Source organism: Falco rusticolus, chromosome 9 (assembly GCF_015220075.1).
Source record: "Falco rusticolus isolate bFalRus1 chromosome 9, bFalRus1.pri, whole genome shotgun sequence".
In the NCBI taxonomy this organism is placed as follows: Eukaryota; Metazoa; Chordata; class Aves; order Falconiformes; family Falconidae; genus Falco; species Falco rusticolus.
Window position 1 is genome coordinate 51,359,587 of NC_051195.1, and position 21,596 is coordinate 51,381,182.

Sequence of the window (21,596 nt, forward strand, 5' to 3'; positions counted from 1 at the left end):
CGTGCTGGTCAGGAGGGCGAGGTGTGCGTGCAGACCATCGTGCCAGTTATCGGAGTCAGCCAAGCAGCATCCCCAGCTGCTGGCACTGGGGAGAGCCAGGGCATGGGGCACTTCCCAGCACTGAAATGCCACAGACAGGGCATCAAACCCATTGCAGGGCTCTGTGCTTTGTGGTGGGTTTGCTCCCTGCCGCAGTGCATGGCACACTGGGGGCTCTCGGCCACAGTGACCACCAAGGGCTACATGAAAAATCCTGAGTCTAAGCTAATTGCCCGTAAATGTTGTCATTCGTGAGCTCACTTGCAGAACACACTCAGAGTCACTATGGCAATTCCCAGCAGTGCTTTGAACCTGATCCTGACTCACACCACAGCAGCGACCCCCCTCCCACAGCCATGGTGTCCCGGTCACACCAAAGGCAGGTGGCACTCCAGGAGGGACACCCTTGGGCACCCGGCGTGTGCTGGGCCAAGCACTGCTCTCCCATGGGAGCACCAGGCAGGGCATCCTGCCTGCCCGTGGGGAGCCAGGAGGAGGGGGCAGCACGGACAAGGAGGGTTAGAGAGACAGTCCAAAAAGACAAAGTCTGCCTTTTTAAATGAACTGCAAAATTTATTACAGTGGTTTGCTCCTGACAAGGAAGTTGGTAACCTCCTGCCTGGGAAGGAAGGGTGGGGAGTGGGGAGGGAGGGGGATGAGAGGGTGGCAAGGATGTGAGAGACACAGAGAAAGAGAGAGACACTTAAGGACACTTTTCATTTTCTGAAAATAAAACATCTTTTACCTCCCAAACCATTTTCTCCAGTTAAGTTCACATGAAGAAGAAGGTGAAACCAAACCACAGACTTCAGGAGGAAAATGCACAAACATGTTGAAAAGCAGAGACAAACATGCTCTTCTGCATCTAACAAGCTTCCACAAACTGCGCGGCTCCGGGCGCAGCATCTGCAGCTCCTCAAGGCACCAGCTCTGTGCAGAGCTGGGGCAGCCGAAAGCCCGTGCAAGATGAGGGGCAAACACCCACCGTGGAAAGCAAACCTGAACCCACCCCAGCTGCGCTGAGGAGCCCCAGCAGAGCAGGGGGACCGGCCGTGGCGGGGGGCCATGCTGGGCTGCCCAGTGGCAGGAGAGGAGAGCATGGCTGAGACTAAGAGAAAGCAGCAGCAAGAGTGTGGCACGTCCCAGCTCGGGGGGCTGCAGCCCCCCAGCGCTGCCCAGGTGTGCATGCCAGCCCCTGTCCCGGTGGGAGGGAACCGACAGCTCTTCGCTTGCAGCTTGGGCACAACATTTGCTGTCACCTGGGGGCACGGCAGACTGCAACGGGGGTCTGGGGGCTCAGCCTGGCACGAAGCACAGGACAATTCTGATTACTCCTTACCCACACACATGGGCAGGTAAATGCAGGAGGGGGCTGAAAAGCTCCCCTGAGCCCCCAGGCACATGTTGGTGCAGAAGCAGCTCTGGACTGTTTTCAGCCTGGACCTGCCGCTGCCCTGGCACCTGCAGTGCAGGGTCAGACTCTGCACCTCCCTCCTGCCCAGCTGCTCTACCACCATCACCCCCGGGCAGGAAGGGGACAGGGTCCATCCCTGCCCTGTCCTGCCCCTTGGCTCTTCTTCAGGTGCTGCCTGGGCATGGCTGAGGGCTGGAGCAAGACAGGACCTGCGCTGCTCGGGGATGCCGTCCCCAGGCCACCCTGTCCTCGCGCTTTGGGAACCAGCTCGGTGGTGCCGATGCCACCTGGGCATTGTGACCTGCAAAGCTTTCCAGCCATGAGGATGTTGTGCTGGCACCAAGGGTGCAACAGCAGAGCCAGGGGCCCAAAGTGTCCTGAGGACAGTCCCCTGCTCCAAGTATGGAATCTCTTAGAGCCTCTGCAGCAAAGCTGTGACATTCCAGATGGGTGCTGACCATGGACACCTGTGAGCTCCAGGCACGGTGGCTGCCACAGGCTGCAAAGCCACAGCTGCTGTCTCCGGCACCGGCAAGCACTGAGAAAACAAATCTCAGCCAAGGGCTCAGCACGGTCCATCCCTGCCTACCTTCGCTTGGCCGGGGCAGCAGTGGCACTCAGAGCAGACAGCGATGCTGCGGGGACCCGGGAGTGGGGACCTTATCATGTGCACCTTGGGGTGCCGACACGGCTGTGTGGGGCTGACAAATCCAGCCCCAGCCCCAGCATTCTGCTTGGCTCCTGCAGAAATCCTCTGCCTCCGTGCCAGTGCCTTGGAACACCCCAACCGCTGCAAAACCACAACCCCCGGGGGTTTACCTCACCTCTCCCCTGCCCTGTGCACGAGGGGCCCTGAGACATGGGGCAGGGTTTGGGGAGGGATGGCAGCGGTAGAGAAATGGCTGGTTGGGACAGCAGGAGAGGAGCATAAACAGGAGAAAACCAGGACAGGCTTTACCCTTCCTTCGTGCTGCAGAGCCGGGTTGGGCAGGCGACAGGTTGGGCACCACGTGTGTAGAGGAGCCAGGGTTCACGCTGCTGATGGGGCAGACCGGCAGCCAAGCGCACAGCCCCACGGCCATCAAATGTCCTTGCTGTGTACTAAAATAAACCATCTGGGACCTTTCCAATAGTACAGGTTAAACAGCATCACTGAGAAAGGCGGAGTAGAGAGGCAGCACTGGTCCGCCAGCCCCGGGCGCAAGTCCTGCCCCTGCCACGCTGCTGGCAGCGCCCGAGCTCTGCCGGGTCTGTGCTGGTGGCCGCACTCAAGTCCGCTTGGCATGCAGCATCTCGATGAGGAGGTTGTTGCAGGGCACCTCCCCGCTCAGGTGCTTGTGGTAGAGGTACTCCTCTGCCTGCATGCTCAGCGCCCGGACCTCCGCCAGCCGCAGCAGCAGCTGGCGGAACTTGTCCGTGGAGTGGGGATAGTGGCAGATGGTGTACTCCAGCAGCGCTGCGTTGGCCTTCTCCTGAGCATCCTTAGCCAGCGTGTGGTTCTCCAGGTACTTCACGTCTGCAAGGGGGAAGGATGATGGCAAAATGGTGCCAAACACAGTGTCTGCCCCACCTGTGCTGTGCTCCACCAGGAGGGATCCACACGCCTGCGTTGATGCCCCTTGTGCATGAAACCGCGGGGCAGGAGGGGGTCCCACACCCCGTCCCTGCCCTGCCCCCCAGTGCTGAAGATAGACACCCAAAGGCCCAGGCAGCAGGAGGGCCAGTGCCCCCCAGCCCTTGCCCCCAGGAAGCTGCCAAGCCAGAATGTGTTACCAGCTGTGCCCACGCGCAGGGAACTGTTGCCATGAGCCCCCTTTAAATCCTGAAGGTCGAGGAAGCGGCTGAATTAATTCCCCCCTAAACCTGGTCTTTCCAGTGTGGCAACCAGGCTCACCAGCCTGGAAACCCTAATCCTCCACGCCTCGCCAGGGTCAAGCAGCTCCCCCGTAATCGCGCTGCCAGCTCCGCTGCCTGCCGGGTGGGAAGCTGTGCAGCAGGCAGCAGCACCAAGATGCAGGCAGGGTCTGGCAGCCAAGAGGCCCCTGCAGCCCCGACGGCAGCAGTGCAGGAGCCGGGGCACGCACAGCCCCAGGGCCACCCCACCACTGCAGCCCCGGTGGGAGGGTGGCTGCAGGGACAACCCAGGCGGGTGGGTCAGGGTTTCTCCAGGCTTTTGGGGCAGCCTGGGCTGGGGTCTGCCCTCCAAGGACGCTGCTCAGGTTGCCATGAGCGTTCTGTGAAGGAAGCACCTATTTTTAATCTGTGCAACACGTTGTTAAACTGGCCCTGGACACGTTTTGGTGGCTTTAGGGGAGCGTGCTGTGCACTGCCCCATCAGCCAGCTCCAGCTACACACAGCAATGGGATCTTGGCGCCTGCCCGTGGGAGACCTTGCTGCAAACCCTGGCACCGAGCCCATGTGGGGCAAGAGGATTTAGCAGATTTACTGTATGGCCATGGAGGCGCCCAGCAGCACTGCCAGCACTGCTGCCCATGTCCAAGCAGCTGCTGATGCACAGCCAAATTCAGGTCTGCGTTGGCAGCCCGGACACAACCCGACCATGGGCTGGGAACAGGGAAATCTGGGCACAGGTTCTGGCCAAGGTGGCTGGGAGTTTGAGGTTTATTTCTGGATTTCCTCACAAACAAGTGGGGAGCTGAACATGGCTGTACCCAGAGGGCTGAGGAGCTTTCGGGAGGGCAAAGCGCGGTGCTGGGGCTGGAGCTACCCAAGCAGAAGGGAGCAGACAGGGCCTCCGTGCCACTGGGCAGGGGTGTCCATGGCCCCACATGGCTCCCTCGGGGGGGCCACGGCACCTGGCACTGCTCCAGCCCTGCAAAGCTGGGAGCCCCCAGCCCATGCCCTGGGTGGGGGGCTGCGGGGCCCCTGGGGAGACCCAGCCTCCGGCCATGCCCATGGCCAGGCTGTGCGGCCAGCCCAGAGCTGTGGCACAGGCACAAAGCATTGCACGTCGCGCCAAGATGCACTTTATCAGATCACCCTTCCCTTTTCACTCCTGCGGCACATTTGCTCTTATTGTCTCCCTTCTACCCGGGTTGTTGTTATGAAATCTCTTTATCTGCATAAGGTTATTGTGCATGTCATTAAAAAAAGAAGTTATATTGATAAATGTCAAATCTATCCCCTGAGTTGGCTCAACAATAGCTAGTTCTACTCGATGAACTCACCTGGTTCTCTGAAAGACCCTATTCACTGTTTAATTGAATATTTGAATAATCTTTTCATTCCTGCAAGGAATAAAGAATGTTGTCCAAATAACATTGACTCACTTCATTTAGAGACACTGCAGCAGTTGCAAAGACTGTCCTGTGACAAAGCCTCCCATCACACATACAGATATGCCTGGGATTATTTCTATGCCCTCAAGTGTTCTTCCTATTCACGGCTCCTTTTGTTTGGGAGAAGCCGCTGATAAATTGCAAACGCTTAAGGGAATGTGGGCTATAAAAGCCTCTCTTCCTCCCCTCCCCAAGAGTAGCTGCTTCATGAATGTAAGTCATGAAATCGAATGATAGGTCAATCCATTAAGGCTCTATTAAGCCCTTCTGTAGAACAAAGCTAACCTGTGCCGTCCTCATAAATATTGCTATTTTGAGAAGCCCTAATTTTAATTAAATCTCTTTACCTGCTCAGGAGAGAAATCTATTTAGAACTCAAATGGCAGCTCTTGTGAGTGGGGCTTGGCTTTGACTGTGCTGTGGCAGAGTGGTAAATGTGGAAATTCTCTTGTTAAAGGCAATTACATCCTGCACATAATACACAATCCCATCCTCTACAGCTGAGCCTGCGAAGGGCAAATTACTCCAAGTGAGCTCTGCAATATGGAGAGAAAAAGTTGGATTTGGGGCAAAATGATATATGGGAAAATACAGCTATTTGATTCCATGCCTTCACTGAAAGCTGCTGCTCCAGGGCAGCGATTGGCACAGCAGCCACAGCCGCCGGTGCTGGCTGCGCTCTGGGAGGACGCTGCTCCTGCTCACCGTGCTGGGCCATGGCAGGGGGCAGTGGGGGGATGTGGGGCAGCATGAGGCGACTGGTCCTCCTGGTGCTGAGTCCGAGGGCAGCAGCCGGGGAAGGTCTCGGCTCAGGGCACAAGCCCCACCAGCTCATTTATGTCCCAGCCTGGGCACTGCTTGTGCCACACCTTATCGCTGCTCGAGCAGCAAATTATCGTATCTAACTTCTCTGGATTTCAAAACAGCTCTGAAGGAAGAGAAAGCTGAGGGAGGAGATGCTGCAGGTGCAGGAAAGAACAGCAGTGTGGCTCCCACGCCCTGAGACACCCACCCTGCCTGGGCCCCCCGGGCACCCGTGGCTGCCTGCTAACGGGGACACATCCACAGCAAACCAGTGCCAAACCAATGGATCCTTCAGCCTGTATGTCCCTGACCCCAGCCCCTGGGGTGGGGGAGTGGAACCCACTGCCTGCAGCATGTCAGTGCTCCCACTTAACCCCCATTAACCCAGTGGCGGTGCTGCTCCTGGAGTAGGCTGGCTCCTCAGCAACAGGGACATACGGTGATGCAAACTGTCCCTCCAGCACAAAGTACCAAAACATACAGCACAGAGCGGAGCTCCTGGCCTGCTGTGCTTGGCGATCTGGCACAGGGCCACTGGCAGAGCCCCCCGGATGAGACTCCATGGATGAGGAAGTGCAAGCACTGACCAAGGTGTTGGGACAAGGATGGGGATAGGGTCAGGGATGGGGTGGGATGGAGATGGAATGGAGGTAGGACTGCCCAAAGCTGGGCTCACCATCCCAGCTCAGCAGCAGCACCCAGCCACTGCAGGGACCCAAGCACAAGTTTCCCTGGGGAAATGCCAGTTCCTGCTCCATCCAGGTGCATGCAATTAGCAGCAGCCATGGAGGTGTGGGAAGTGAAGCAGCCACAGTGGCAGAGGTGTGAGCTGGGAGTGCGGTGGCCAGCTGAGCCCCTGGCAGGCCCCACCACCATCCTCGTGCCGGGAGGTGAGATTTCCCACCAGGACGGGGCCAAGGGGTAGGTGTCAGCACCAGTAATGAAGGCAGACAGACACCCTGGGGTCCCCGTGGTGCTCAGCACCACCCATAGCTGCACCACCCCACCCAGGGCTGAGATCTCTCCAGTGGGATTCAGATGGGTATCCCTGCCTCAGAGCGATGCCTGCGGGGAAAGGAGGCACATCCCTGGCTGTGGTGGATGGGGAGATGCTCCCCACGGGGGCAGCAGTGTGGCCAGGGTGGGAGCGGGGCAGGAGCAGGGCAGGAGAGGGGCTCAATCAGGGCAGGATTGAGGCAGGACCAGGGCAGGACTGGGGCAGGGATGGGGCAGGAGCAGGGCAAGAGCAGAACAGGATCAGAGCAGGATTGGGGCAGGAGCGGGGCAGGAGCAGGACAGGAGCAGGACAGGAGTGGGGCAGGGACGGGCAGGAGCAGGGCAGCGCTGCTATGCAGCCCCAGGGACGTTGCGGGCTCCGGCAGCAGCTCCCGTGTGTTTTGTCTGGGTGAGGTGGGACCGTGTGAACCCGCCACCTCGCCCGGCCGCAGGCTCCGCGGCTGAGCCTAATCAGAGCCGCACGCAGGCCCTGCTCGCCACGCACTGGCCTCTGACGCAAATCCCGGGAGATACGGCCAGCCCTGGCTGCTGCCTCTATCAACACGCCTGTTTTGCTGCTGCCGTATCAGCCAGTTGTTTCCCTGCCTGGTGTGAGGGCGATGGACCAAAACAGGCTCCACTCAGCCAACAGCCGCATCTCCCGAGGATGGGGGCAGCGCCCGGCCCCGCGGTGGGAGACGCTTTGGGTGCCCCCGGCACGGTGGGGGAGCCGCCAGTCCTAGCCCTGGCTCCTGGCTCCTCGTTCAAAGCCCCTTCATTGCCTGTCGGCAAGGCGGCTGGACCCTGGGCTGCACGTGCCTCCTCCGGCTGTGCTCCCACCCCCTGAGACCCCATGGCAGCACAGCCGTGACCTCTGAGCGTGGCCGCCCCTCGCCCCGGTGCCCCCCGTGGCAGTGCTCACCAAGGCTGAAGAGGATGAGGAACTTGAGGCAGACAAACTCCTGCCGATCCACCTGGAGCGAGTGCAAGTGCAAGACGAGCTCCTGTGCCTGCAGCACCAGCGTGTTCAGGATGGAGCCCGCCTGGGCTGTGATGGTTGACATGTCCACCTGTAGGACAGGGACAGCATCAGCCGTGGCGTGCCAGCCCCCCCAAACCCGCTGCAGTGGACCCTGCACAGGGCAGGAGCCAGACACCAGCCCAAGGCTCTGACTGAGAGTTAGGGGTGCCAAAGCAAAGGCTGATGAGTGAAATGGGAACCCTGTTTCTCCAGCACTGCTTAAAACAGAGGGGCCCTTTGCAGGGTGCTGGCATCACAGGCACCCACATCTCCAAAAACTGCCCCCAGGGAGGGAAGGGGCCCTTCGCTTGTCCTGCCTCTACAGGTACAGCTGTGGCTGTTGATCTTTCCATGAGAATTTTTTTTTCTCCAGAACCAGAGCTAGATGGTAGGACGGGACAGGATGGGATGGGACAGAATGTGGTGGGATGGGATGGGATGCAATGAGATGGGATGGGACTGGACCTTCTGCACATGCACTTCCATAGCGCAGCAAAAGTAAGCCAAGTCACACCTGTGCCCCCCCTTCAGCCCCACCACCCGGCTCCCACTGCCACCTCTGCAGCAGCCACCGCGGTCTCTGTGGACTGGCACTCACCTCCTGGCCGGTGACAAGCAGCACACTGTGCTCCTTGCTGTGCTGCAGCTGCCGGTAGATGTGGTCGAACACCAGCAGCTCGCTCCAGCAGTTCTGCAGCAGCTTCATCTGGTCACCCACCTGAAACACAGCCAGAGCAGCACCACTGACACCCACCACGCCGGGGCAGCCCAGGCTGCGGCTGCACAAGCTTGTCCCGGCTGGCAGGATGGAGCTGGGCTGCCCGGGTCCCCACACCACCCCTCTGCCCCCCAGCCCTGTGTCCGAGGATCAGCTCCACGCTCCAGCCCTGTGGCGATGATGCCTCAAACTCACACCATCAGGTGCTATGGCATGTTGCCACATTAGCACTGGACCTGGGCAAGACTTGACCCATCTGTGTCTCACCCTGAGCACAAGAGAAAGGGGTTTCTAGCAGACCGGCATCATTGTCAGAAAAAGGTGGGACTGAACTTCATCCTCCAGGACTTTGTGCTTGATCCTTGCAGCTGGGCAAAAGCCCCATTTTTTTAAGAACCTGAAGCTCTCCTCAACGCCGCTGCCTGCAGAGCATTTCCCAAAGTATCACACATGCATGTGTATGTGGAAATTGCAGTCTGACTGTGAATGAGCTCCTAGCAAGGAGATGCTGCATCTGGTTAATGAAACATTAATTGCAAAGCCCTGGTCTGGCTCCTTTTTCCCGTGTCTGCCCTTGCCAGCATGTAACCGGGCTGGTCGTTGTGCCCCACTTCACCTCACTGCTGGTGTCCCACACATGACCTCCATCACCTCCATGGCGGGTGGGAGGAGAGGATGGCAAGACTGATGCCCACAGCACCAGTTAACCTCGATAGCAAGGACTGCAACCACCAGCACCCTGCGGCCAGGAGGCAGCTGCAGGCTGATGCCCCCCGCACGCCTTGCACCGCGCTCACACAGCACCGACCCCACGCTCTGCAGAGATCCCATGGGAGGCCAGCTCAGCGGCGGGTCCTTTCGGGTGGGCAGGGAGGGACCTGCACCCCCAGCAAGGAGGTCCCAGGGCTGGAGGAGAGGAGACCGGCCAGGCAGCTGCACAGCACCAGCTTTGAAGCAGCTCGGCACATTTTGGTGGCACTTGCTGGCTCTTATCAGCATGGGTTTTCCTCCCCAGACAGCACACAAATCTTTAACTAAATGACTGCTGGCCACGTCCCCACGTGGGAGGGAATGCAGGGCTGCTGCACAAAGGCCCTGTGTCTCCAGGCAGCCCCTCTGGATACTTTAAAATGAAACAAAACAGTACCCATCCTCACCTCCCTGCCCGAGATGGCAGGTTTGGGGGGTGGGGGGGCCCACAGAGCTGCCTCAGTGCAGCATTGGCATGAAGGAGCTGCCAGCTATGGGGCATCACTGTGCCCTGCAGCTGCCAGCTTCTTCCCTGCCCACGCATCAACACACACCTGATCCCATGCTCATTTTGCACGAGTGCTGGTGTGTACGTGCAGGCACAGGTAGAAGCGTCCACAGCTATGCTTTCAAATACATGACTGCGATTGCCTCTGGTAAGAAGCTCAACCCAGGACACAAACTGCAGGGACCTCCAAAGGTCTAGTGGGAAAGCCGGTGGGCTGCAGGCAGTGCCAGCGATGGGCACGATGAGCTGCCAGAGCCAACGGCTGCACTTGGCAGAACAAAGAGCCCTGCCAGGATCCTGTGCCTGGAGCCACGGCCGGACACATGCTGCCACCCCAGCTCAGGGGGCAGGCAGGAGGGACACCATCCACCTGCCTTCCCCACCACCCCGCTGAGAACCACCACAGGTCACTGGCTTCATCCCCTCAGCACTGCTGTCCACGGGACCCCAACACCTTTCTGCAAATAGCTGAACCTCTGCCCTACCCGGAGCCCCCCTCTCCTGCAAGGCTGGTGGAGGGGAAGGGCTGGGGTTATCAGTAACGCTTCCCTGCAGAGCACATTCAGTGCCAGCAGAAGAGCTCTGCAGTGCCATTGTGGTCACTGCCTTTAATAGAAGGAAGACAGATGCAGTATCACAGGACTGGATAATACTCTCGTTTTGTTGAAGAGGCTGCAATAAACCAGTGCTGGGAGATTGCAAAAGGAATAGAAGTCAGATGAGAAAGAGCTTTATGGTCTCAGAGCCCCACACTCCCTGTGAGCCACGGGGATTTGTTTCTCAAGTGCGGTGGGTGGTCAGAGCTGGACGCGCAGCAGCACGAGGAGGGAGATGCAGCACAGAAGGCAGCAACAGCGGCTGGGGCTGCGGTGCCCACTCCTCCCCGACAGCACAAAACCTGCCTGCGGCGAAGTGCAATGGGCGCAACGGGGCTGCCAAGGCCGGGCTCACTGTCACACCGCCCGAAGTGGTGAAGGTGCCACGGTATGCAGCCCAGCAATACGGACCCTGAGGTTTCTGTTCAGCTGCTGAACAAAGAACTGGGGAAAAGCTCATTCTGCATCAAAACAAAATGGAGGTTTTCTGCATTCGTTATGACCTCTGTCCCAAGGCGAGTGGCCTGGCTGTAGCCGCGGCCAGCCCTTGCAGGGAGCTGGGCTCCCAGCTCGCAGCGTGCTGCCAGCCCAGCCGCATGCTCCCGGCCGGTGCCGAGCTCCTCTGCTCCGGCTGAGTCGCAGCATTGTTTTGGAAGCTCCTTCCTGTGCCTCATTCCAGAGCAGGACGAACTCCAGAAGGGACAGACTGAAGGTTTTGCCTTGAAAATGGTTTTTTAAAAGTCAGCTTTTCTAGAAGGCAGCATTTCAACTTCTTCCTTTAAAAATTACTGATCAGCTTCTCCCAGACTCTGCAGGCAGGTTCAGCTCCCTTGGCAGAGCACCTCCCTGCAGCCCATTTTGCCCTGCATGGCAGCTGCATGGCTGTTCCCCTGCCAGCACGCTGTGGCCTTTCCTGGGACCATCCCAGTGCCGTGGAGCCATGTGGCCATGGCATTGGGGGATATGGTTGGGAGCACAACAGGGCAAGCTGGGGGCTCTGGAGTCTGGGCAGGACTCAAGAACCCCTCCAGGGACACCAGCCCTGCCTATGCCCCAGCACCAAGCTGGGTATCCCCCTGCCTCAGGCTGGGGCAGCGGTGGGCATCCCCCCATGGCCCCACTCCAGCAGTGTGGCTCTGCTGCAAGGCAGCTCCGGGCTGGAGCTCGCCTCCCCCCTGCCCAGCACCAGCCTGGCCTCCCAGGAGGAGAGGGCTGCTAATGGGCGGCCACGCGGAGTCAATCCATCCACCCGGTGAGGCGGCACGCACACTCTCGCCTTTAAAAGTTAAGCAAAGGATCTTCCTCTTTTAATGTCAAGGCTTTTCAACAAGAGTGCTTTATCAAGCACCTGATGCAAGCTGTCTTTAAGAGGCGATTTTTTATATTATTTTTTTTTAAAGCGAGCATTTAACCCATTGACAAAACACGGCAGTGAAACCCTCGCCTTGCAGGGTGAGCCCTCCCCTGCCACTTGGCCACCGAAAGCGCCTTGCTGCTGAAGGCCTGCGACCCACAAAGAAATGGATTTCCCTGCAGCCGATGGGCTGGGCCAAGGGCCAGAGGGGAGGCAGGGAGAGCAGAGGCACTGGCAGTGCTGCCGGGATGCAGGGCTGCAGGACCACATGCAGATGTAATTTTAAACCTCCTGCAACCCTCCCTGGGTCTGTAGGTGTGAGTCAAAGATGCCCCTGCGAGTGTTGAGGCCCCACAGAATGCGCCCAGGCCACCCCAGTGCCTTGGCACCCTGAAGCCAAACCCCCACAGGGACAGCACAGCCCTGCTGTGCTCGCTGCTTCGTGCACGGCTGGTCCAGGGCATCCCCCACCTCAGGTACCATCATCTGCCCTCGGACATCTCTGCAGCATTATCAACCAAAGTGATCCACCAGCAATCCCTCTTTGCTTGGAAGCTCTGGGCAGGTCCCAGGACACCAGTCCCCCACCTCTCCCCACACCACAGGCACGAGGAGTGCTCAGATGCCTCCAACTGCCTTCACCCCAGGGATGCTCTCTGGACCTCCTCCCAGATCACTGGTGCAGGATTTGCCCCAGAAGCTCCCACGCAGGTACACAGCACACACCAGCATCCTGAGCCACAGCCTGGGCAGTTATTGGGTGCCAGCAGCACCCATTACCTTGGCTACTGGGAAGTACGAAAGCTGATTACCATCTGCCAGCCACCCACAATCAAAACCCCACGAAGTCTAAGGTGTTAATGGTCAATGTGGGTCCCCATCCCCCTGTCCAGACACCACTGCAATGGGCATCTTAAAGCAAAAAACCATCAAGACCAGCATGGCAGACCACCTCATCTCCTATCCCATGCTGGCAGAGCACATTCCTGTGACCCAGGCTACTGCTTTTTGCTGGGGCTTGCAGGCAGCCTGCTGCAAGGCTGGGTGGGCATCATGGTGCTGTGTGTGTGTGCCCCAGGAGCGAGGGCAGGGCTGTGCCAGCCAGGACACCAGCAGGCAGGAAAAGCCGTCACATTTCCCCCAGTGCATAGGATGCTAAACATTGCTGCAGCATCCACAACCAGAAGGAGATTTTAAATCTGCCAAAAACGCTCTGGCTGTTGGCCAGGAGATGGGGTCAAGATGACCCACACATGCTAAAGGCAGAGAAGCAACTGACTGCAAATAGGCTTCGTCGTGGCTCTGGGATCTCTAATGAGAAGTGAGGGAGAGCAGCCCCACAAACAGACCCAGCGACCCACAGGAACCCCTTGGTCCATGGGAACAGTGCTGCCCTCAGCATCATCCCCGCACTGGTGCTTGCCCATGGGAGGGTGGTTTGCCCTGGCTCCACAGCGAGGAGGGGTCGAGGAGGGGATCTGCCATCAGCCCAATTCCCCGCAGCCGTGCCGTGCCCCTCCACCAGCACGGGGACCCGCCACGCTCAGCCAGCCCAGCCTTCGGGCTGAAACCACGGCAATTTGTTTAACATTCCTGGCTGCTCATCCCAATCTAAAGGTCACTGCACCCCTGTGTGCATGATATTTATATGTATGGATGGCTGTAACACCTATATAAACCCGGCTGTGCAAGATACATGTATATAAACCAAACTGAAACCAGACACAATGTGAGTGTGCAAATGTGCTTGTGTATGCACACCTCTCTGTCTCTTTCCATATATATATAAAAAAATTACATCTGAAAGGACAAAGTTGCCTGAGACTCACGACCTAACAAAATATATTTCACCCCCGGCCCATATTTTTCTTCCTGAAGAGATGCTGCAAATCTTCCCTCAGTCCTGACACATCTCATCTAGACTCAGTTAAAGTTTGTATTTATGGGCGTCAGCGCTGACCTCTTCCACCTCCGCCCGCGCGGCCTTGCGCCGCGGCTGCCTGGCCGGCCCTCGATAAACAAGCGGGCCCCCAAATCCCCCTCTGCCGTGCGGCATTATTAGTCTTGCCTCCGAAGGCCAGCGCAGTCCGTAATTCTCTGCCTGGTGACACGAGATGAACGCCACGACATCAGTCTCCCCGGCGGATTGGCATGGGGACCCTCGTTTGTCAGTGGCAGACTGACAGAATTACTGGCCCTTAAATGAAACGATATATCTGGGAAGTTAAATCTGTTTTCAATCTGACTGCCCAGCGCCTGCGGGCAGACGTGGCGTGTGAGCCGATGTCAAGAGGCCATTATCCCATCACCCTCCTCCTTCCCTGGGCGCAGTGGTGGAGCTGGGGGGGGGGTCTCGCCAACACCCCCCACCCCAGCCACTCTGCCAGGAGGAGATGGCAAAGCACACAGTCTGCCACTACCCCTTGTCGGACTGCTAGTGTGGGAATGGGCATGGGAACAGGAACAAGAGCTGCTGGCTCCAGGGGGGACCTGCTCCCGCTCTCCCTGGGCAGGGAACAAGGGCTTGTCCTGGCCAGGCATGAGCCAGCGGGTCCCCGTGCCCCCAGGGGTTTGCTCCCTGCTCTCCAGGCTCCCTGCAAGGAGAAACCAGCTGTCTGCAAACCAGCTCTGTGGCAGAGGCACGTGGGTGCTGGGAGTGTTCAGGCAGGGGACACCATGCATGGGGTCATCTGCCTGCATCCTCCTTTCACTTGCCTGCACCCCCTCTCCACTTGGCATCAGCCCGGCATGATGCCCTGAAGCAATGTCCCTGCCTGGTGCCCTTCCAGCCTGGATCCCTGCGGAGCCTCGGCCAACAGCCCTTCTCTGGCTGGGGATGGGGACCATTCCCTTCAGGCAGACGTTCCCAGGGGATGGAGAGGGCTGCTGGCATCCCCTGCTCTGACGAGCCCTGAGCACCCAGCGCAGACTGCCTGCATGACAGCCATCGATCTCCGAGATCGCGATTTTACTCTGTGCTAGCAGGCTTTAGGATAAAGCCGTAAACTCTGCACTAGCAGGAGTTCATTTACCGCCCCAGCAGCTGTTTGCTTTTATGTGCCGGGCAGGATCAGGAACAGGGTTTCAGGAGCTGTAGACCTACTCCTGCTTCCAATGGCTTCTCTCCATGTGCCCAAGGGAAAGCCACTGCCCTGCACTGGGGAGGATGTGCCGTGCTGGGTGGACAGCAGGCAGCCCCAGCACCGTCCCCGGGGGGATGTGCACAAAGGGGCCCGAGCACCACAGCCCTGTGCTGGGGGCTCGGACCTGCCCGGTTACACTGCGCGCCACCGAGCCAGCACATGGGAGGGAGCCAAGGCCAGCGACAACCGTGCTTTCTCATGCTCCCTCTGGAGTCAGGGTGGGATGTCGTGTCCTGCAGTCCCTGGTCCTGCAGGAATCTGCCCCATGCTTGCCGCACGGATGAAGGCAAAAGGTGTGAGTGGTGACGGCAGCGACAGATGGGAATGCCCAGCCAAGCCCCAATCCCTGGGCACTGCACCCTGTGCCCTGGTCACAGTGGGGGGTATGCCCCGCTCCTGGTGGGACACCCGTGGTGCTGCTCAGGTGAGGCCCCTAGCACTGCCGTCCCCCCCAAGCCCGCGTGAGGAGGAGCACCCGCCAACACGGATTCACACGGAAACAGCCTATTTTGGTGGCGCAATCAGGCTGACAATGGAGTTACAAGGCTACACGGCACTGCAGCCGGGAGCTGAATTTACACAGTTTACAATATCTCCTGCAAAACAACAACCACCCTGTTCCCAAAATCCAGGCTGGACACTGATATGATTGAAATGAACCTGACCCACCCCCACAATGCCATTTCCTGACACTGTTCTGGCAGCCTGGGGCTATTTTGGGCCCTGAAGCTCTGCCACGCTTGGCCCCATGGCACCCAGTGGGGTGGGCATGGGGGAAGAGCCTGGCCCTGTGCTGGGGCATGGTCCCCATGGCACTGCGGGAAGAAGATGGTTTTGGCCAGGGCCAGGTAGCACAGCCTCACGCTGGAAGCACAGGAAGGCACCCAGGTCTTCCAGCCATCCCAGGACATGGTTCTCCGGGGTCTGGCCACATTGCAAAATTTTCTCTCCCATTTTTGCACCAGTTTGGGATCTTAGGTCAGCCCAGGACATGAATGGAAAACATCTGAAAGCTTGGCAGGGTTTGCAGGATGGCAGAGGCTGTACCACCCCCACTAATCCACCCCTTGGCCCCAGTATTTGGGGAGATTTGCTAGAGGGGATGGCCTGGCACGATGGGGGTCAGCTCCTTGTCCCCCAGCCAAGTGTGCTCACAGGCTGCCAGCAGCAGAAGCAGCTCTGGGGGAGGCTTGGTGATGTCCCCTGCCCCAGCCAGCCCTGCCCTGGCTGCCTGGTGCTAATAGGCACCCACCTGACAGCATCCATTTTCTTCCTAAAGGCAGAGGTGAGAATTGTCTCAACTATAATTCCTCAATGTTACATTTTTCAATTATATCTTGAGCTTGACACCACAGTCACTCTGCCTGCAATTGCTTCCACACCTGCCCCTGCCATGATGAATCTGAAATCATTAGTCCTGTGGCAACAGCGGGAATCGCTCCAGTGTTGCAGCCGGGCCCGGGTGCCTCCAGCCCTGTCACACAGGGACCAGGAACAGGACGGTGGGACACCAGCAGATCTGCAGGGCTGGCAGCCCATGGCTCATGCCCACAGGCATTGTTGCCTCGTCCTCATGGCATTTCAGTCCCAAACCTGTCCACAGCAGCATCCCGTTCTCATGGCATTTCAGCCCCAGTCCTGCCCACAGCAACATCCCATCCTCACGGCATTTCAGCCCCAGTCCTACCTGCCTCCCATCGCCCGCCCAGTGCAGCATCCATCCCTCCCCCCTGCCCAGGCTCCTACCTCCAGCTCCTTGAAGAAGATGCAGCTCCGTGCCCATTCCACAATGGAGAAGAGGGTCTGGTCAGCCATCTTGCACATAAGGCCGAAGGTGCTGAGCTTCTCATGCCGGCCTTTGCCTTGCTCTTGCTGCAGGCAGGCCAGTATCCGCGCCTTCACCTGGTCTTCATCCGGCTCCAGCTGCAGCAGCTTCAGGATGACATCGGGGATGTCAGGCGGGGAGCTGCTGGGGTAGGTCTCTGGGTACATATAGGCAGGCATGGACTCGTGCACATTTGTGTAGTGGTCCGGGTACTCGGACTTGATGGTGCGGTTGGGGAAGGAGGGGTAGTGGTAGCCAGAGAGCGGCACGTGGCTGGGCACAGTCATTCCCAGGGAGGGTGTCCCATAGGGGCTGCGCTCGTAGTCGATGGGCGTCAGGGCAGCAGGGTTGGGCGGCAAGGTCTTGGACATGGCATGGATGCTGTGAATGGTGGAGGACAGGCTGTAGTCGTTCTGCACTGGGGACATGATCTGAGGCACAGTCTCCAGCTTGAAGCCATTGGCACGTATCAGAGCTTTCTTCTGCTGCTTTAAGGCACGGTCTCGCTTGTACATGGGTCCAAACTTGTTCCTCCCACCACGCATCCTGTCTGCACGCACAGCTGGGGAGCAGAGAGGGCAGAAGTTGCAATGAACCCTCGTGGAAGCAGACCAGTGCTTCCACGCAGCGTGGAGAAAATGATAAGGGGGAAATTGGTGGCCAAAAGGGACTGGGGGGCACTGGGGAGACCTTCCCAGAAAGCCACCGGCAGGCTGTGCTGCTCCCAGCCCAGCCATGCACACTATGGATGTGACACAGCAGGTTCAGGTGCCTGGTCCTGGGTCTTGCCTTGCTGGTGTCACCCTCAGAGCTTCTGGGAATTGCAGGAAAGAAAGAGACATTTGGCTTTAACTGCAAAATGGGCTGGGGGATAAAGCATCTTGCATCTCTTGTGGGTTGAGGGGACAGCTCGTGAAGCCCAGGCAGACAAGGGGGCCCAACACCCACTTTCCTTTTTATGACCCCTGACTCTGGACCAGCCCTGGGATTTCCTTGTTTCTGCAGAGCCTGGGACCCCACAGCCCCCTCAGGACCCTGGTTCACCTGCATCGAGGTCACACATGCTTCTTTTCTGCAAATCTCTGTCCTTTTCACAGGCAGCACATCTGGCAGGTCCCACTGGGCACGCTGCACCCCACGGCGGGCCTGCACCAGCTTTGGCGCGGGAGGCTGCCCGTCCCTGCCGGGTATCAGCTACGGCTGAGGGGCTCTGCCAGAGCATCCCACTGTCAGAGTCACTCTGACAGCCCCATCGCAGTCTCCCAGCTGTAGCAAAGCAGATGTTCTCTCTGAACCCCAAAAGAAACCCAAGAATGTGTCAGCGCATGAGGGAGCAGGTGCTTCTCTGCAGCAGCAGCTTGTCCGGCCGCACTGCCCCGCTGCGCTCCCGGGGGCTGCTGCCCCGGCCCACCCTTGGAAGAGCTTCAGCTCACTGGAAGCTGGGAGCTGGACGGCAGTGAGAGGGATGGAGGAGAGCTGCCAGCGAGCACAGCAGGCAGCATCAAAGGGAAAAAACCTCCGCTGGTTTGCGTCCCTGCTGACAGCAGGCGGGTCTTGCTTTTGTGTCTCAGCTGTTACCTCTGCCTCTCTTTCGCCTACTTATCCTGGGGCCGCTGGAAGTCCAGCCAGCCCCCCCCGGAGAGCCAGGGCACCTCCCAAACTCTCCCCAGGCAGGCTGGAAACGCGGGAGCCTCGCCGGGAGCAGCAGCATTTCCAGGGCGAGCAGGAATGTGCTCCCAGGGGAGCCGCCCCGCGCTTCCTCCCTCATTCTTTATTCATGAAAACAGCATCTCGCTGGGAGCGGGGCAGCAGAGGCAGCCTCTGAGGCAAGGGGTGCTGTGGCCCCCTGCTCCAGAAAGCCTGCCCCCACTCCTCGGGGCAACAGACAGCTGCCTCGGGGCAGCTCCTAACTTCAGGGGTACAATAGAGATGGCCACAGTTAGCATGTGTGCATGCTCCTGCCAGGATCCCCCAGACCCGGTCACGCAGCCCCAGCAGGTCTGGTGTCCCCGGCAGGTCTGGTGTTCCCAGCCACGCACCCTGGTGATGCCAGAGCACACCGAAAGCCCAGAGCTCCCAATTGCTCAAAGGAGTGTGTTCACACCACTGCTCAAGGCTGGGCCCAGCGATGCCCAGGGATCACATCCCAAGTAGACCCCAGTGACCCAGGGCAAGGGTGCTCAGGCAGGGACCCCACGGGTGCTGACTGCACCCACACACCCAGTGAGAGGTGCTCACAGCCCAGTCTCACAAATCCTCTGCAGGCAACCGCGAGTACACCTCCTAGTACACCTCCTTCCCTCTCCCGGCAAGAACACAAAGGGAGAAGAGGCCTTTTAATTCCCTCTGCTCCACTTTTCCTGCCGTTTGTGCCTCAGTTGGGATTGGGAACAACTTGCCATTTGCCACGTCCCAGCTGGCTGCTGGGAAGAAACCAATGCACCCCAATGCGCCCTGACCTCTGGGGTAAGGAGTGGGGGGGGGGGGGGAGTGGGGCCGCCCAAGGAGTGCCCTACCCTCCGCACCCCCCCAACAAAACCATCTGCAGGCAGCACCCGAGCCACGCAGCTGGGTGCAGCCAGCCGGCACAGCGGCAGGAACAGGCGCTCCACGCACCCTGTGGCCCCCCTGCCTGCCCCCTCTGCCTTACCTGCCCTCACCCCACACAGAGCCCTGGTGGGTGCGAGCTGCTGGCCGAGCTCAGCCTCCCCATCCCACCTCTCCCTGCCCAGGCAGGGGCGTGGGGTGCCTGGGGGTGCCCAGTGGTATGGGCATGCTTGTGCCAGGGCTGTGCTGGTCACCCCAGCCAGGCTTCGCTGCAGCATCCCTGCGGGCAGTTCAAGGGGGCCTGTGTCGACACTCTGACCCCAGAAACAACCATCTCGGGGTGCTTTGGTCCTGTGGAGCTGGGCGCTCACCTTCAAAGCGCCACTTCAGATTCCCTGCCCAAAAAATCCTAGGAACTGAGGAAAGGCGAGCTCCAGTTTTTACTGCAAAAGGGATGGTCCTACAGGAATATCATCTTCTGCTGGGTGATCCCCGCGGCTGCCCAGCTGCAGGGCTTTGCTAAGGAGCTAACAGCAAGAAAATAAGGAAAAAAACCTCAAACCACAGTGTTTGGGAAGGAGCAGCCTTCCGATACCCTGGCTGCTGCCCTCCCAGGCTGCAGGAGCAGAGGAGCTCCGTGCGGAGCAAGAAAAAAAACTACTGAAAAGGGACAAACTGAGCCCGGCGCTGTCCCCTCACCACGGTCACCCCACGGACTGCCCCTGCCCGCCCCCAGAGCCCCCAGCCCCTGCCCCGCACCCACATTCTCCTGTGGCACCGATCAAAACAGCCGGAGCACGCACACATTGATTTAGCGCACCAGTAACTCCAGTCCAGGGAGGAGAGTGAAACTGGGAGCTGTTTGGGGCTGGGGCTGGGAGCCGGCCCGCGCCGGGGGTTTGCAGGGGCTGGGGTCGCGGCTGGGTGCTGTGCCCCACCCCCCACCCCCCGCTGCGGGACCCGCAGCGCTCTGCCCTCGCCCGCACCTGCCCCGAGCGGCGCGGTCCCCACAGCGAGCCCGGGGAAGGGGCTCGGCCCGGGGAAAGGGGCTCGGCCCCACCCGCGCCTCCGGCCGCTCTCATCTGCTGCAAAATGCAAACGATTTCAGGGGAGAAGAGCCGGGGGGCGGCTGGCTCTGCTGGGGGGGGGGGGGGGGCTCCTCTCTGTCTCTGCTTTTGCTTTGCCAGCGCTTGCCCGTGACCTGTCGTCCCCCCCCCCCGAATGTTTTTTGTTGGCCCGTCGCAGAACCCACCACAAGCCTTGGGGCTGTCGGGGCCCGACTCTGGCAGCTCAGTCGCGATCGGCCCCTCTGCCACGGGCGAGGTGGCAGCCGTGGGAGCTGCGGCTGCGCTCCCCGAGAGCCAGAGGGGGGATCTGCTACAATGCATGTCACCAAGAGGGAAAATATAATTCCTGGTGGGGCTGCAGCAGTTTTATTGCAAGTCCCATAATTTGTAACGTTTTCCTTAAGTGTCGGCTTCTGGAATTATGTGCTTAAGGAAAACAATAATTTCTGCGCTATTTCCCAACCGTTCTGCCAGCAAAGAAAATCCTAGAAAGTTGAAGGCGCAGCGGCCAAAAGCCCCGGGGAAACAAAACAAAAACAAAAAAAGGAAAAGCAGGAGGCTACGCGAAAAAACGAATTTTTTTTGAACTTGGGAGAGAAAAACGGAATCGAAGCGGCCGCGGGAATTACCGGCCCGGGGACGCGGCGCGGCGGGCGGGGACGGCGCGACCGGCACGGGGGGAACCGCGCAGCCCCGCATAGCCCCCGGTCCGTCCGCAGCCGCAGAGGCCGGCCGTGCCGGCGGTGTGCCCTGTGCCCTACCTTCCAGGCGCATCCCCACGGTGAGGCACTTCTGGAAGCGGCAGTAGGGGCAGCGCTTGCGCTGGGTCTTGTCGATCTTGCAGCTCTGGCTCTCGGTGCAGGTGTAGTGCTTGTTGTTCTGCACCGTCCGCTTGAAGAAGCCCTGCGGCGGCGGGCGGCGGCGATGCGGCGGGCACCGGCATCCCCGCATGGGTATCCCGGCATCCCGGCATCCCGTCCCCTCGCCTCGCTTCCGAGGGAGGCTCCCACCGTCCCCCGCCGCGTTCGGGGCTCCCGTCGCGGCCGCGCTCCCGTCCCGCCCCGCCGAGCGCGAATCTGCCGCTAACGAAAACGGGCGAGGAGCGGCCCGCGGCCGGCCCCGCTGCCCCGGCCCCTGCAGAGCCCCCTCCCCGCTCCCCGCACAGCCCCGGCCCCTCTGCCCCGCGCAGCCCCGCTCCCCGCGCAGCCCCGGCCGCCTTTCCCCGGTCCCCGCAGGGCGCCGGTCCCCGCTCAGCCCCGGCCCCGCTCAGCCCCGGCCCCGCTCAGCCCCAGCTCCGCAGCCCCGGCCCCGCACGGCCCCGGCCGGCTCCTACCTTGCAGCTCTCGCAGGTGAGCAGCCCGTAGTGGTACCCGGAGACCTTGTCCCCGCAGACCGGACAGAGTTCGTCCAGGTCCTCATCATATGAATAGTCCATCCCCTCCGGCGGCCCTGCTGCGGGACAAGCCAGCGGGTCAGCGGGCCGGGCCGGGCCGGGGACGGGCACGGGGGGCGGC

General features: G+C 59.9%; 1 protein-coding gene across 1 annotated transcript; it reads right to left on the reverse strand.

Annotated features, from left to right (window-relative positions):
- Positions 1-2,721: 2,721 nt before the first annotated feature.
- NR5A1 (nuclear receptor subfamily 5 group A member 1) lies at positions 2,722-21,534 on the reverse strand. The gene is made up of 6 exons (XM_037401047.1): positions 21,416-21,534; positions 20,844-20,985; positions 16,390-17,030; positions 8,173-8,292; positions 7,476-7,623; positions 2,722-2,969 (listed from the first exon to the last, which is right to left on the reverse strand). The coding sequence occupies exons 1-6, from the start codon at positions 21,515-21,517 to the stop codon at positions 2,722-2,724; spliced, it is 1,401 nt and encodes a 466-aa protein (XP_037256944.1). The 5' UTR covers positions 21,518-21,534.
- Positions 21,535-21,596: the final 62 nt, after the last annotated feature.

Bases quoted from the DNA above. Each gene is read 5' to 3' on its own strand.
- NR5A1 (XM_037401047.1), bottom strand. From the start codon at position 21,517: ATGGACTATTCATATGATGAGGACCTGGACGAACTCTGTCCGGTCTGC. The intron at 20,986-21,415 runs GTAGGAGCCGGC...CCGCCGCCGCAG, and splicing joins TCACCTGCGAGAGCTGCAAG to GGCTTCTTCAAGCGGACGGT. The intron at 8,293-16,389 runs GTAGGAGCCTGG...GCTGTGTTTCAG, and splicing joins TCTTCTTCAAGGAGCTGGAG to GTGGGTGACCAGATGAAGCT.